Source organism: Perissodus microlepis, chromosome 6 (genome assembly GCF_051167445.1).
Source record: "Perissodus microlepis isolate ML-2025 ecotype Zambia chromosome 6, ASM5116744v1, whole genome shotgun sequence".
In the NCBI taxonomy this organism is placed as follows: Eukaryota; Metazoa; Chordata; class Actinopteri; order Cichliformes; family Cichlidae; genus Perissodus; species Perissodus microlepis.
Window position 1 is genome coordinate 1,439,770 of NC_140466.1, and position 15,644 is coordinate 1,455,413.

General features: G+C 41.9%; 2 protein-coding genes across 2 annotated transcripts in view; both read left to right on the forward strand.

Moving 5' to 3' along the window:
• Window positions 1-1,901: 1,901 nt before the first annotated feature.
• On the forward strand, window positions 1,902-13,934 carry LOC146384771 (NACHT, LRR and PYD domains-containing protein 12-like). The gene is made up of 14 exons (XM_084929760.1): window positions 1,902-1,956; window positions 5,720-7,623; window positions 8,525-8,701; window positions 8,879-9,127; window positions 9,208-9,378; window positions 9,488-9,661; window positions 10,232-10,281; window positions 10,351-10,913; window positions 10,996-11,051; window positions 11,955-12,169; window positions 12,288-12,547; window positions 12,675-12,791; window positions 12,871-13,012; window positions 13,151-13,934. The coding sequence occupies exons 2-14, from the start codon at window positions 5,807-5,809 to the stop codon at window positions 13,468-13,470; spliced, it is 4,311 nt and encodes a 1,436-aa protein (XP_084785886.1). The 5' UTR covers window positions 1,902-1,956; window positions 5,720-5,806; the 3' UTR covers window positions 13,471-13,934.
• A 593-nt stretch (window positions 13,935-14,527) lies between these two features.
• LOC146384772 (NACHT, LRR and PYD domains-containing protein 12-like) overlaps window positions 14,528-15,644 on the forward strand; it is a 40,710-nt gene continuing 39,593 nt past the window's right edge. Inside the window, exons 1-2 of the mRNA XM_084929759.1 lie at window positions 14,528-14,869; window positions 15,235-15,355. The gene's annotated coding sequence lies outside the window, so the exon portion shown is untranslated. The remainder of the gene's footprint in view (window positions 14,870-15,234; window positions 15,356-15,644) is intronic.

Below are 15,644 nucleotides of genomic sequence, written 5' to 3' on the forward strand. Positions count from 1 at the left end.
TCTGGATGATGTTTGTATTTGTAAAGTCTTTTTGGAATATTGTTTAAAAATGTGTTATTAGCAAAGTTCTCTATAATAAAGTAAACAGTGACAGTTACTGTAGGACTGAGAGGCTGTACCAGGATAAAGAGACGTTTAGTTAGCTGCTCTTTATAAACTATGTTTCTGGTGCTAATACATAAATATAAAAACTCTTCAGGGCAAACTGAGTAACTCACACATTTTCTATTCTGTACCACTGACCCTGTCTGCTGCTGCAAACACAGCTGTGTTAGCTTCTCTGGTGCTTTCGATGCCTTCATGTCTTGCAAATTTTTTAAATATATTTTGGAATTTATGTGTGTTTTTAAATCCTCTTTTTTAACATGTATTTTTGAATTCTGTTGTATTATGGGATAGATACGCCTTCAATAAATTTCTATTATAATCAATGATCAGTGACTAATTCTTTATAAAGTCTTTTTATGAATCAGTCAGCACCGAGGCTGCATTTAAAAACAGCTTCAGTGTAACAAAGTAACAATGTAACAAAGTAATGTTACAAAGTAATGTAACAAAGTAATGTAACAAAGTAACAAAGTAACAAAGTAACAAAGTAACAATGTAACAATGTAACAAAGTAACAATGTAACAAAGTAATGTAACAAAGTAACAATGTATCAAAGTAACAATGTAACAAAGTAACAATGTAACAATGTAACAAAGTAATGTAACAGCAAAGTGAACGCTGAAAATTCCCCCTGGACATGTCTCAGTGACATCATGAGCATCCTGTGAAATTCATGAATATATCTGAAAATATCAGGTTTTTACAGCTTATAGAAGCCAAAGATTTCAGCCAGTTCTGCTCCAGTCACATGTGTAAAGATAATACATTCATCGTTTTAGTATAAAATGCTGTCACAGGTCAGACATTAGCGTATTGTTATAAAAACATCATAAAACATTAAAGTGTTTGTCTGCTCGCGATATGGCAGCCTCGCTTCTGTCAGTCTGCTCCAGGGCAGCTGTGGCTACAACTGTAGCTGCCTCCACCAGTGTGTGAGTGTGAGAGTGAATGAATAGTGGAATTGTAAAGCGCTTTGAGGGTCTCGAAAAGCGCTTTATAAATGCAATCCATTATTATTATTATTATTATTATTATTATTATTATTATTATTATTCTTCTTATTATTATTATTGCTCTTGCTTTAGTTTGTAACCTCTTTTTCTTTTCGAGAGCGTGTGAGAGTGCAGACGTAACTACATAAGTTCAAGACTCTATGTGTGTGTGTGTGTGTGTGTGTGTGTGTTCATTCATTTCATTCTCAACTACAGTGACAACAGCGCCACCTTGTGCCCAACCAGCAGAGCACTGTAAAGTTCTTCTACTGCCCAGTTTTAATGTGTTTTACTCTAAATATGTGTCATGTTTCTTTCTGCTTCTGTTTCATTATATACGTGATGCAACTGTTGTACTTTGTACTCCATGTATTTTATTTAGTTTTTCATATTTTATCATCATAAGTACTCAAACTAATCCGGTTCAAAGTTATTTCAGTGAGCTTAAAGAATTTAAAAAGATAAATCTAGATGTAAAAAATACACATTTGAATAAACTGAAGTTAAAAAGAAAGATAAAGATAAAAGTTAAAAAGAGATTAAACTTTATTATGAACTTCTATAAAATATAAATATACAGGAAACCTTTAGTCTTTGTATGTTTACACTGAGGAGTGTGTTGTAATATCTATTCTCATTCCTCGTTTTATTCCAACAATAAGAATCAAACTTTGACGTCACTTCCGTGCTCTACAGCTTTTTAAAAAATGTAAACTTTATTTTTCACACACTCACTTACAGAGGTGCAAAAACAAGGAAGTAGGATAGATTGGGTCAGCTGTGCAGTCCCGCCCAATCACAGCAGAGAGTGCTGTGTGGGAGAGAGGTGTGGAGTGACAGCAGCTGAGTGCAAAGGTAAGCTTGTTATATTTGTATATGGAAACAGCTGCTTTCAGTGTATTAAAGAGAAATCAGCACACAGACTCATGCGTGTGTCTGCTGTGTCATCTTTGCTGTTTCAGCTGTTATTGGACACAACCTGCAAACATGTCTGTGATAAAAACGAGTGAACATGGTCTCTGTTTGGGGAAGTAAAAGGTTTTTCATTTCCTCTGGTTTGGTGACGGGGACACAATCTTTTTATGTTCGTGGCCTCTCAAATCAAAATCAAATCAAATCAAAATGTATTTATATAGCACAGATTAAAACAACAATGTTGACCATAGTGCTTCACAGTCAGTAAAAGCATGAAACTCTAAGTAAGGCTGTCTCTGTGCTGTGGGGAGGTTTAAAACCAGACTGAAACTTTTCATTGATACCATTTGCATCTAAAAAGGCCTGAAGTTGTGACGTGGATCTGTCACAGACTGAATCTGCCAGAAAGTCATTTCAGGTCAGCCAGGAGCTTTTTAAAGCTTTACGCTTTGTTTTCAAATCAGTTTTGTCACAAGAGGAAGTTTGTAATTTCCTGCGTGTGGTCAGACACAATCCGGTCACTCAGCATGTTTTCTCAGTATCTCTCAAATCTAAGTATGTTCCACATTACAGAAGTCCTCATATAACAAAGCAGCAGCTCTGTGATTGTAACAGTGTTTAAATTCCTCCTCTCAGTCCTGCTGCAATGAGCCACAGGCTGGATTATCTGCATGTATCAAAATGTATAATAAACTTATGTAGCTGGAGAACTAGCTACTATTCTTATTTTAAAGAACATTTTAAAGCCTTTTTACACAAATTTTAATTAAATATTGTAAATATTATACGAGGCCAATGTTGTGACGTGTAAAACCTCACTGAGGATGAAAGAGCCAAATTATGTGGACATTTTTGCGTCTACTTTACTGTGTTTTATTAGATTATACTCGATGGTTTGGGCCCCAAGAAGACTAGCAGCCGCTATTGTGGAAGCTAATGGGCTTCCTTATATATAAGTAAACCAATAAATCAATCAATCAGTGGTCACTGCTGTGGTCCCTGTGAAATGCATTTGAGCGTGCATTGTGGAGGCGTGCACATTGAGCAGCTCATAATGACAACATAAAACCAGTACTATATAAATGAAGCAGGTGTGCCTGCAGGCAGGTGTCTGCTGTGTAGATTCTGGAAGGGTTGATGGCGACCTTTGACAGGCACCCAAGTTTAGTTTCGGATGTTCGACTGGGTTTAAGTCAGGGTCTCTGCGCTCCGCAGCACTCTATCATTTCAATGATAGAGTGAAGAATTACAACCAGTGGTTAGAATGAATAATGAGTGATGATTTCATCCCTTTGCTTCTTTTCCTTCAGTCTAGCCTAAAAGTGAAGTTTACACCTTCATCACCTCCAGCTGCATCAATACGTTTGTCCTCCATTTCTAAATGTCTGTTTGTGTCGAGAGAATCTGATGTGATTAGTTTTGATGATGCAGCACGAATAGAATAGTTTAACTTATGTAAACATGGATTCATCTGTATTCACTATGCGCGCTCAGGAAGCTTCACTTTGTTTAGTGTTGAAGCTCCTTTGGGGCCGAACCTTCAGCCCCGTCGGAGGTCTGAGAGCTGCAGGAAAAGTTCTCTTTGCAGGATCTTTGTTCTTTTCTCCTTTCAGCTGTTGGTCAGTTGTGGTTCTCTGCTGTGGTAGGTGCTGTCAGCTGTGGGACGTTATATAAACGGACGTATTGCTTTTTAAATCACGTTCAGTTGATTGAATTCACCACAAGTGGACCAACACATGTAGAAATGTCTTTAAGATGATTCAGATAAACTGTATTAGGCCTGTGAGCTAAATGTCAAGTGTCATAACAGAAGCCATGGAGAGTTTTTTTTATGACACTTTGACCTGATAGTTGTTGGTGTTGCTTTGGTTCCTCCTGCACCTCTGAAGCCCACAACCAGTGTTGGTCAAGTTACTTGAAAAAAGTAATTACTTACTAATTACTGATTACTTCTCCCAAAAAATCCTGTTACTTTACTGATTACTTTTTTAAAGTAATTAGTTACTTAGTTACTTAGTTTTCAAAAGCATGATACACAACCTGAATATGTAATAAAGCAACAGACCTTTCAGACCAATTCTATTTGTATGCATAATCTATCATATAAAATTTAATCAAATGGAAATCCTCTTTTTAAAACTGTTTCATTAGTTTTAATCTTTTAATTTTATGCAAAACTTTATGTAAATAAATAAATGACATGCAACAGTCTTTGACTTGAAAAAATTGTTGAACATTTAAACCTATTTCCTGCATATAAAATAAAATGTTTTGTGTTTACACTCACTCTTTAAAGCAATAAATAAATAAAATCAAAGATTCAGCAGCACTGAGTCCTGTCGCTTTTAAATCTATTTTTCAATTGAATTCAGTTGAGTTTTATTTATACAGCACCAAATCACAACAACAGTTTATATTGTACAGTAGATACAAAGAAAAACCCAACAATCATATGACCCCCTATGAGCAGCACTTTGGTGACAGTGGGAAGGAAAAACTCCCTTTTAACAGGAAGAAACCTCCGGCAGAACCAGGCTCAGGGAGGGGCGGGGCCATCTGCTGCCACCAGACCACAGATGAGTCCACTGTCAGAGGCCATAAGAAGATCATTTGTAACCTTCACTAAAGCTGTTTCTGTGCTGTGCTGAGCTCTAAAACCTGACTGAAACTCTTCAAATAAACCATTCCTCTGCAGATGAGGAAAGGCTTATTTGAAGAGTTTCACCTGTTTATCAGGAGTGGGGCGGGTGGAGGTTTGTCCACAGCGGTCATGTCAGTGGGGGGATCCGGGGGTTTCTCTGTGAATGTCACATTCCCGTGGCAGCGTGCTCGCTGCTCGCTCAGATTGGAAGTTTAATTTTTGCTGTAGAAAGAAGTTTTCTTCCCACGCAGAGTGTAGAGCGGACACTGATGTTTTTGTCACTTTTTATGGACTAAAACTTAAAGTAATGTGATTACTTCCAGGCTTTAAACGCTGCATGGTCATACTCTCTCCCGCACCATATTATCCATTGTTGATCTGAACACGTCTGTTGCTGCCAGTGGCGTCGCACGCTTGTACATTATTGTCATGAGACACTCTCACAATCAAAATCACAGTTTAGTAACTCAGCGTGCTTATAGGAAAGTAACAGTAATCTAATTACTTTTTTGCAATAATAATCCCTTATGTTACTCATTACTTGTAACTCTTTACTGCCCATCTCTGCCCACATCACTTTTGTGTTGCAGTGTGATGATGGGGATGACTGCATTCACTCCAATCCACAAAGTCCTTAATTGCTCCTCTGTACTCCTCCTCATGTCTAATAATTAAGCCAACTGTTACATCCTCCTGAAATATTCTGAGGATGTATCTGTCACCTAAATGGTTCCTTGTAGCACCGCTGTGAGTCTCAGGATTGTGTCAGAGACACTCATGCATGTGTTGAATGTAGAACGCTGTCAGTGCGCCGCAGGGAGGCTGTGGCTACAATGTAGCTGCCATCACCAGTGTGTGAATGTGTGGATGACTGGATTGTAAAGCGCTTTGGGGTCCTTAGGGACTAGTAAAGCGCTATACAAATACAGGCCATTTACCATTTAACTAACTATGGAGGGAAAATAAGTTTAAAGAAGTAAAGGCTGACTGATATGGCATGTGACTGATACGATTACACTGTGGTGCTCCAGGAAGTACATTTTATTTTCTCCTTGCTTTCAGGTTTTATATTCATTTTAGGATCCCAGAGACAAAAGGACAAGAGGAGACAGGAGCAGAAAGAAGTGTGGAGGAGACAGAGCTGCAAACATGGAGCAGGATAAAGTCGTGGAGCGTGTTAAACAAAAGCTTAAAGAGCATCTCCAGGAAAAGTTTACCTGGATAAATGAGGGCACATCGGATAGTCGGTCTCGACTTGACAGCGTCTACACAAAACTCTACATCACTCAGCAGGCTCAGGATTTTGGTTCCAGACCACATGAGATTCTTGATCACTTTAATGTCCCACATCTGCAGTCATGGTTTTCACCGGTGAATGATAAACAGATCGATTTCTTAAATATCTTTAAACTGGGAAGAATTCAAGAACAACCAACAAGAGACAAGACAGTCCAAAGAGTGATGACGAAAGGCATCGCTGGCATTGGAAAGACATTTGCTGTCCAAAACTTTGCTGTAAACTGGGCAGAAGGAAAATCTAACCAGCACATTGATTTCATCTTTGTGCTCCCCTTTAGAGAGCTGAACATGCTCAGAGATGCCGACTACAGTCTGCTGCAGCTTCTCCTTCACTTCTACCCTGAAATAAAACCCCTAGAAGGTACACAGCAGCTTGTTCACAAGCAAGTGCTGTTCATCTTTGATGGTTTGGATGAAAGCAGATTTCCACTGGACTTTGATGGAGCTGTGAGAATAAGTGAAATAGATCAAAGATCAACAGTCGATGTGCTGCTGACCAACCTCATCCAAGGCAACCTGCTGCCTCGCGCTCTGCTCTGGGTAACATCCAGACCTGCAGCTGCCAGTCAGATACCTTCTAAATACATTGACCAGATGACAGAAGTCCAAGGTTTCACTGAGCAACAAAAAGAGTCATACTTTAGGAAGAGATTCAGCACTGCTGATCAGGCAGAAGAAATCCTGTCTCGTCTTAGAGGAATGATCAGCTTCTATTTCATGGGCCATATCCCAGTGTTTTGCTGGATCATCGCTGAGGTGTTTAGGAAAGGATGGAGTGATGAGAGGAGCCGCGGCATCACAACGATGACAGAGCTGTACATTTATTACTTACTCATTCAAACACAAAGAGCAAGACAGAAATATGCAGGGAAAAGCTCCAAGAAGAGGTCCAAACAGAAGAAGTCTCAAGCCCAGAACTCTGCCATGCTTTTAAACTTGTCCAAGTTGGCATTTGAACAGCTGCAGAAAGGAAACATCATATTCTATGAAGAGGACCTCACAGAAAGTGGCATCGATGTTGATGAAGCGTCAGTGTTTTGTGGATTTTGCTCAGAGATTCTTAAGGAAGAACGAGGCCTGTACAAGAAAAAGATGTTCAGCTTTGTGCATTTAAGCTTTCAGGAGTTTCTTGCAGCTCTCTACATGCACCACTGCATCCTGACGGACAACTTCAGTACTTTGAAGTCTTTCCTGGGTGTCGACCCGACAGATCTGAGCTTTCTGGATTTGCAGAAAAAGGTTGTGGATAAAGCCTTGCAAAGTGAGAAAGGTCAGTTAGATCTGTTTCTGTGTTTCTTCCTTGGATTTTCTCTGGAGTCCAATCAAACAGTGCTGCAGGGTTTACTGCCACAGGTAAAGAGCAGCTCGGACACCACCGAAGAGATGAAGGGATACCTGAAGAATTTCCATGTCAAAGACATCCCACGAGAGAGGTACATGAATCTTTTCCTCTGCAAGTTTGAGCTGAAGGAAGAGAGATTTCAGGATGACATCAGAATGTATCTGGATTCAGGAGCGAGACTCTCGACCATCAGCTGTGCAGTACTGTCGACCATGATGCAGATATCAGGGGAAGTGCTCGAGGAACTTGATCTGACAAATTCTGTCACACCATTTATTGGGACTGAGAAACTTGTCCAACAAATGAAGAACTGCAAGAAGGCTGCGTAAGTAGTACAAATGATATTTAAAATAAAATATTTAATATGTTTAAACTGTCCTGAGTTCAGTTCCACCATCAGGGGTCTTTCTGTGTGGAGTTTGCATGTTCTCCGCGTGTTTGCGTGGGTTCTCTGTGGGTACCCCGGCTTCCTCCCACAGTCTGAAGACATGCAGTTAGTGGGACTAATGGGGAAAATCTAAATTGGTGTGAATGGTTGTCTGTCTCTGTGTGTTAGCCCTGTGGCAGACTGGCGACCTGTCCAGGGTCCACCCCGCCTCTCGCCCTAAGACAGCTGGGATTGGCTCCAGCGCCCAGCGACCCTGGAAAGGAGAAGTGGAAGAGAGACGATGGATGTTTGAATTTATTTCCATCAAACAGCCAAAACTAAGAGATCACATTAGCTTTGTGTCAAATGCAATCTCGCTGGTTTTGCAACAACTCTCCCTGACAAATTTCCAAACTTCCAGAAACACATTATTGCTCAGTGTCGCTTCTACTGTTTGGCTCAACGTTTTATTGATTAAATCTCACAGTTAATGTCATGTACAAAGATTTGAACCATCCAACTCAGTTTGATTTGTAGTCCATCAAAATTTTATGTGAATATTAAACAGTCAGGGACTGTGTCAAAAAATAAAGGAAACAAAAACATCGGAAAAATAATTTCAAATATTTGTGGAATTTTCAAGCAAACTTGTGACACCACAAAGACTGAAACAGAAATGATCCAGTTCCTGATGGAAGCTCTGTTAGATTTAAAGTAGAAATACATCAGGTGTGATACACATAAAACCACATTGTAGTACTTTCTATGATTATCTGGGCTTTTTATATTTATTTATTTTTGCAAATAAACCAATAACTGTAGGTGAATAAATATTTTTGCTTTTCTTCCGATTCTGCAGACTCAAGAACGATCAGTTAAGCAAAGGCTGCTTCGACGTGCTGCTGTCTGTTCTTCAGTCAGCGGACTCTTGTTTAACAGAGCTCAGCCTGGTGTATTTTTCTAACGTCAGTGATGGTTTTCCTTCTGATCTCTTTGCTGGACTGGAAGGTCCTGACTGTAAACTGGAGACACTGAGGTCAGTTTAAAAACTGTTTCTGCAGGTTAAAACTTCTTTAGTGAAATTCTTTCAAAATCTGAAATCTTTATGTAACTACAGTCATGTATCATACGACGACTAAACTACGGTAAATGACCTCAGTACATCTAAACAGTCGTCTCTACATTATTTCTAACTGGTGTGTGTTTTGCACAGGTTATCTGGGTTTTCTCTAGACTGTAGCGACTGTCACAGACTGGTTTCTGTCCTTCGATCAGACCTGTCACCTCTGACGGCACTTCATTTGATTAACTGCTTATGCAGTTATTCAGAGGATTACAGTGGATATTGTACAAATGACGTGAAGACCATTGGAAACCGTGGAGATTTCAGTGATGAGTCACACCTGCTGACTGTGATTCCTTCTGCTTTGATTGGTCCAGTCTGTAAACTGGAGCGGTTCAGGTACCTGCAGTTAGTGCAAGGATCATCTTTCATTTTCTCTCTGCAGGTTATGATGTGCAGATGTTTTTCTTTGTTTGCAGCATGCCTGGTTGTTTCCTGAAAAATAACTGCTGGCAGGTGTTTGCCTCCGTTCTCAGCTCCAACTCCCAGCTGAGAGAGCTTGACCTCAGCCGCAACGACCTGAAGGATTTAGGTGTGCAGCTGCTGTCTGTTGGACTTGGGAGTTCAAACTGTAGCCTGGAAACACTGAGGTACTGATGGCAGCTCGAGCTCCATGGAGTCCAAATACTCTGCAACATGTGTGGTAACAGTGAAGAGTAGCAAAGCCTTTTGCTTTAGTAAGAGCTATTTTCTCTCCAGGCTGTCATGTTGTGGGATCACAGAGGAAGGTTGTGTCTCTCTGGCCTCAGCTCTGAAGTCCAACCCCTCCCACCTGAGAGAGCTGGACCTGAGCTACAACCATCCTGGAGTGTCAGGAGTGAAACTGCTGTTGGAGCGACTGGAAGACCCAGAATGTAGACTGGAAACGCTCAAGTCGGTACACTGTGTAGTATATACAGGTTATATAAAGCTCCCTAAACTACGTTTTTTCTAATATGTGGGAAGTTATCCAGAAAATGTTGCTGTATAACTAGAACTGCTTAACCAGCTGATTGCAGACCTTCATCGACTGTCTTGGTTGTGTCAACAGTCTGTGGACTGATTTCTGTGTCAGGGACTCGAGACTAGTTTGACCCCAACATCCAAACCACATGGGGGTCCTCTTTGGTCTCAGTGCTTCTCTGATAAGTTCAAAACTAAGGTGAACATGTTGAACAACAGTCCAATGTGACCTGACTTCAGTCGCTGTTACCTCTGCAGCTATGAAGTTAAGTGATGCTACACTCAGTTAACCTGGGCTGTAGTAAGGAGCGAGGAGATTGTAGCAGGTCCTGGTGTCCCCATCAGCAGACCAGGCTGAGATCTACTTTATGTGAAACATTTTAAAACATGTGATCATGTTCCAAAGATTTTCTGTTCACATTCACATCACACATTCATGCTTTAAAGTTCACGTCTCTGTATTTGTTTCAAAGCTGAGACCTTTCTGCTCTTCTGCCTCAGTGTGGACCACAATGAAGAGCACTGGGTCGACCCACAGCTTCTGAACAAGTGTAAGCGTCACTGAGTTTCTCTATAACATCGACTGAGCTGAAGCTTAACTCACTGCATCTCTTTCATAGATGCCTGTGATCTCACATTCGACCCCAACACTGTGAATAAACAGCTGCTTCTGTCTCAGTGCAACAAGAACGTGAGCTACACTCATGAACAGCAGTCGTATCCTGATCATCCAGAGAGATTTGACCAAACCAGTCAGGTGCTGTGTCGAGAGGCTCTGACTGGGTGCTGCTACTGGGAGGTGGACTGGGAAGCGTTTGTGAATATTGGTGTTGCATATAAGAGCCTGCCGAGGAAGGGACACTGGGACATAGAAATTGACCGTAGTGACAGAAGCTGGTGTTTCAGCATCACCTCGGTGAAGGGTTACTCCTTCCGACACAACCTTAAGGAAACCTTTATACGGGTCCCACACGTTGACATCCAAGCCTTCCTGGTCACTCCAAAGAGACTGGGACTGTTTCTGGACTGGCCAGCCGGCACTCTGTCCTTCTACTTGGTGTCTGACGACACAAAAACTCTCATTCATACCTTCCACACCACGTTCAGCGAGCCTCTCTACCCAGCATTCACAGTTCGTTTAGGATCCTCTTTGACCCTGTGCAGGGTGGTGAAGATGGAAACTGTGAGTATTCTCGGTGCTCTCATGGTGTCACAAGTTTGTGTGACTGCAGAAAATATTTTACTTGCCTTCTCTGGATTTTTAGACTCGTTCAAGCTTCACACCTGAGATGAGCAAAGAAAGAACAGGCATTTCATACAGGTACGACACGCAAGCCTCGATGTTCCCACTCTACACTTTAAACTTGGATACAGAGTGCATTCAAAGAAAAGCATTAACAAAATGTGTGATCGTCAGATTGTGCTGGTCTTAAAGTGTGTTCAGACTCACTGTAGACCCTGTCAACGTGCCCTCAGTTGGAAAAGGTTCAGTCTTGCTTTCAGTGCTTATTAAATATTTTCAGAGCTTTACCTTCCCACCAGACCTGTAGTGAAAATGTATGATTTTATATTTATTTATGCTTCATGGTTTACCAATGCCTTACTAACAGTATCCTGACCCCGCCCTCAAAGAGCCGATGAACAGCTGAAACAGGAAACACTAGTTAATGTTGCTGCACAGTAGAAGTTTATCATCTCATCCATGTGGTGGCAGGTGTATCTACTCATAGTAAAGACGCTGGTTTGCTTGTTGTATGCATTAAGTGAATTGGTATAGCATTCACTCTCATGTTTATCCTAACCACACACTCACATGCTGTTCTGATCACACAGCTGAAAGTTCCTCCTGCGTTCTTCTGTGTTTGTTGTTTAACGCTGGCAGTTTTCAATCCCTGTTATCTGAAAATGTCCTCTTATTCCCAGGTTAATAGTAACTAATAGGAAGACATTTAGTCACCGCCATGACTACACCCAACCTTGTCTGATCTCCACCCAGTCACATGGGTAGCTGCACCTCCCTGAGCGGCCTTTCCTGTTAAAAGTTATTTCTTCTCATGATCACCAAGAGCATCATTTTATAATTTCAGTTCTCTCACTAATATTGTAGAGTTTTTACTTCGTAATTGAAAGCACATTAGAGACGAATAGCTATACAAACAGAAATTAGACTGACTTTAACAGCTACAGCAATGAGCTCCATATTGAACCGTTCTGTGTCGTTCAGGTTCCTGTTTCCCGGTCCAGGGTTGTTCCAGTGTTCTTTGACTGGTCTGGTCTTTGATGTGACTCGTGAGAGTGAGGTCACCTACAAGACTCTGATCTGGGATCCTCTGGTTCTCCAACCAGCGCACAAAGTGGCCGGAGGCCCGCTGTTCAGCATCGAGTGTCCTCAGGACTCCATACGTCAGCTGCACCTCCCACACTGTGAACCTGAGCCGGGTAAGGACGCCACTGAACCACCTGAAGGAGAATTAAACCTGCAGAAAATGCTTTGATTTGCTTTCCATGGAAAGTTTCTGGAGGCTGTTGCAGTGAATGAAGCTGTGTGTTTTCCCAGCACTGGTCTCTGACAGCATCTCTGTGGTCCACATCACGGATGATGGCATGAGCATCATACAGCCTCTGGAGATCACTGAGACTCACGTGGTCGTGGACGTCCCTCACCTCTCCGCCTTTGGCCTCGTCTGGGATCTCGTTGAGCGGTTTTTCAATTACATGACGAAACCCATTCGTGGCCAAGTCCTGCTCTTCCTGAGAAACAGGCCACGCCCCATCCTCAGTGCGATGCTGCTCCCAGGAAACGTCCCTCTGCACGACGTATGACTTTATCATGAAATCATTAAATGGCTTCTGCATGAATAAATCCTCTGATTGTTCTGTATCTGTTTGCTTTCAAGCTCTGAAACTATTCATGCACTAAGAAAATGTTGTGATGTCTCTGAAGGTGAAAGTGCAGCACGCTGCTTCAGAGTACATCGAAGCGCCGTCCTTCTGCTATTTCCACAAAGGTCAAAAGTACAGTCTGAGCAGCGCCCCGCACGACTTTAAAATACAGCCTGCAGTGAGTATCAGTCGCTGAGTGTCAGCAGACACTTTGTCCACAAAGCTGTTTTAAATTGTGCGTTTCCATTTCGCTTCAGCGTGCAGAGTTTTTTGAAAATTACGGACCAAATTACCACCCGACCTTTGAGATCATCCTGACAACGAACGCAGAGGAAGTGATGCTGATGGTGCAAGATCCCGAGGAGACACGAGTGTGGGAGCATGACCTTCATCTGCCCGGTGAGCCTTAACTCAGCACAAACTGAAACCTGACAGAGATCCAACCTGCTGTCCTGGTCAGAATCAGCGATCTGATTTGTAGAAATGTTGCTCTGAAATGTGCTCACTGTGTTTCTGACTCTAAACGTATTTTTTCAGCTTCATCCTCGGCTGATTCTCCAGGTGGAAGTCCTCTTCAGATGGGGAACGGCGCCTCAGCAGAGAAGCTGCGACTCGTTCGCACAAACTTCGTCGATAAAGTGTCGGATCCGGTTCTGAACAAGCTGCTGGACGAGCTGCAGCACGTCACCGTGCTAACTGATGCTGAGGGCGAAGCGGCCAGAGCCAAACCGAGAGGCGAGAAAGCTCGAGACCTGATCGACATGGTGCGAAAGAAAGGAGCTGAAGCAAGTTCAAAAATGATCGCCGTCTTTTGTGCCAACGATCCGTATCTGTGCAAAGAGCTCGGCTTAATGTGAAGCACAAATCTGTGATGATCACATGCACGTAGACATGAGGTTGGAGGCAAAAAAGATTTAGCTTCCAGTTCTGGAAAGAAGCTAATGTAAAAGTAGCTAAAAGTTTGTCTTCTCTGTTTCTAACACTTATTTTGGGGAGTTTGAGTCTTTATTGGAAACGACACTCGTCTTCAGCTCGCAGCATCATCACTGAGCATCATCACCTAACTGTGGCTGAGAAATAAAGTCAGCTGCTCACTGACGTCACCAAAGAACCGGCGCCGAGAACAACACCGACTCCACATAAGGATAGAAACTGGCACTGATGCGGGTCAGAGCATGACCTGTGATCAAGTGTGCCCTTTTTGCAATAAACTCGATTCCATCATGTTTTTACTTATTTAAATTTGTAATTATTTATATATTGTCCGTTTGATTATTTTTATTGAAGTTGAAACTAATACACAAACTTCCAATAAACAGAACTCCTGGATGTTTTTTGGCTCAATCATTTATTCCCTGTGTAGTGGCAATTCCTTTTGTTTGACCAACCAAACATCCCACAATTACAAGTCCACAAGCCACTGCTGCACTGAGATACTATTTTGTACGCAGGCAAAAGAAGTCCATTGTCCAAACTTGAAAGTTGCGTTTTTATGGTTTATTTTATCCAGTTTGGCAAGCAATAACAAGATCCATTTTTTTTGTTACTTCCTGCTGCTTCTCCTGCTCTGGTAAAAAACCATAGGCCCACCCCAGTGCATGCTGGTCCTATACCAGTCTCTTTATTTATAGAAACAAAAATGGCCCTACAGCTCTTACTGACTAATTTAACAAAGTAACATCAAACAAACAATGAAACAAAATATTAACCTACAAATAAACTTGTAAATAAATCCCAAAATATAAGTAAACTAACAACAAACGTTAACTAATTTCAAAATAATAAAAAATAAGAACAAATAGCTCCAACACCCTGCATTTAACTTGTCAGTTTCTACAAACACAGTATTATACTGTAATACAGACAGCAGACACAAGAGGGCGCTGTGCTGCCGGCTGACCTACTGTCAATACACTGAGCTGGAGGGATGAAGGTTGTAGACGCTGCAGGTTAATGAGTCAGTAACTGTAGTTTGGTTCTGTTTTTGTGGATCTGCACACATCCTACAGATGGATCTGAGCAGCGAGGCCCGCTGTGCTGCTTTATGGGTCGGTGAACTGTCACCTGTCAGAGGCAGCCTGGTTAAACATTAACGGGAACAACCGGATACAGGGGAGATCATTTTTCTGAATCCAGCCTTCCTTCCCTTCAACGGGAACATCGCTGCGCACATAGAAATAATGCATTAGATTGAATGGTTAGCTCAGTGGTCCACAGTGAGGAGCTGGCTCAGACAGGAAGTGCTTTTTGGATCAGGTATGATCTTTCTCTCATGTCTGATTATTCTTCTGTGCAGACAGGCATGTCTACAGTGTCGTTTGACCCTGACGCTACAATCCACACAGCTCCTGCACAAACTGTCTTCTTCAAAGTTACCTTACTGTAATTTACCTATTGTGCTGACAGCAGTTCTTTTATATAGTTACATCTGCTGGTTGGGATGTTTTTCTAGCGTGCATGTGTCGCTAAAATAAGTTATCTTATCTTCACTGTTGATTCAACAACAGTCACAGTAGCACTAACACCTGGCCACACCACAGAGCAGAGTAAAATTCTTCCATCGCCAAGTTTGAACGTAACTATAACATCACTTCCTGTTTCCACAACTTTATTTTCCACAGGCTCATACAGAGCTACAAAAACAAGGAAGTGGACTGTACTGCATCAGCTCAACCCAAACGCGGAGCAGCGTGGAGTTCATAATGACGAATCTGAGAGTTTGAAGAGTCTGTGAAAGCAAAGGTGAGCTTGTGATATTTCTGAATCACATGTAACTGCTGCTAAAAAGAAGCAACGCCAGATGCATAAAGTCATAAGTGCGCCTGCTGTCTAACTTTGCCCTGTGCAGGCTTTTATTTCAACAGCTTTACTAGTGCACAGGTCACAGTGACTAATGGTGGATAATCTGATCTCACCGGATAGTGTAGTGGAGCGACCTTTGGATCGGGTGTCACAAGTTCGATTCCCACCCGGTATCCAGTAAGGGTCCTGGCTCGACACCCCCCCCATGCTAAAAGAAAAACAAGCCCTT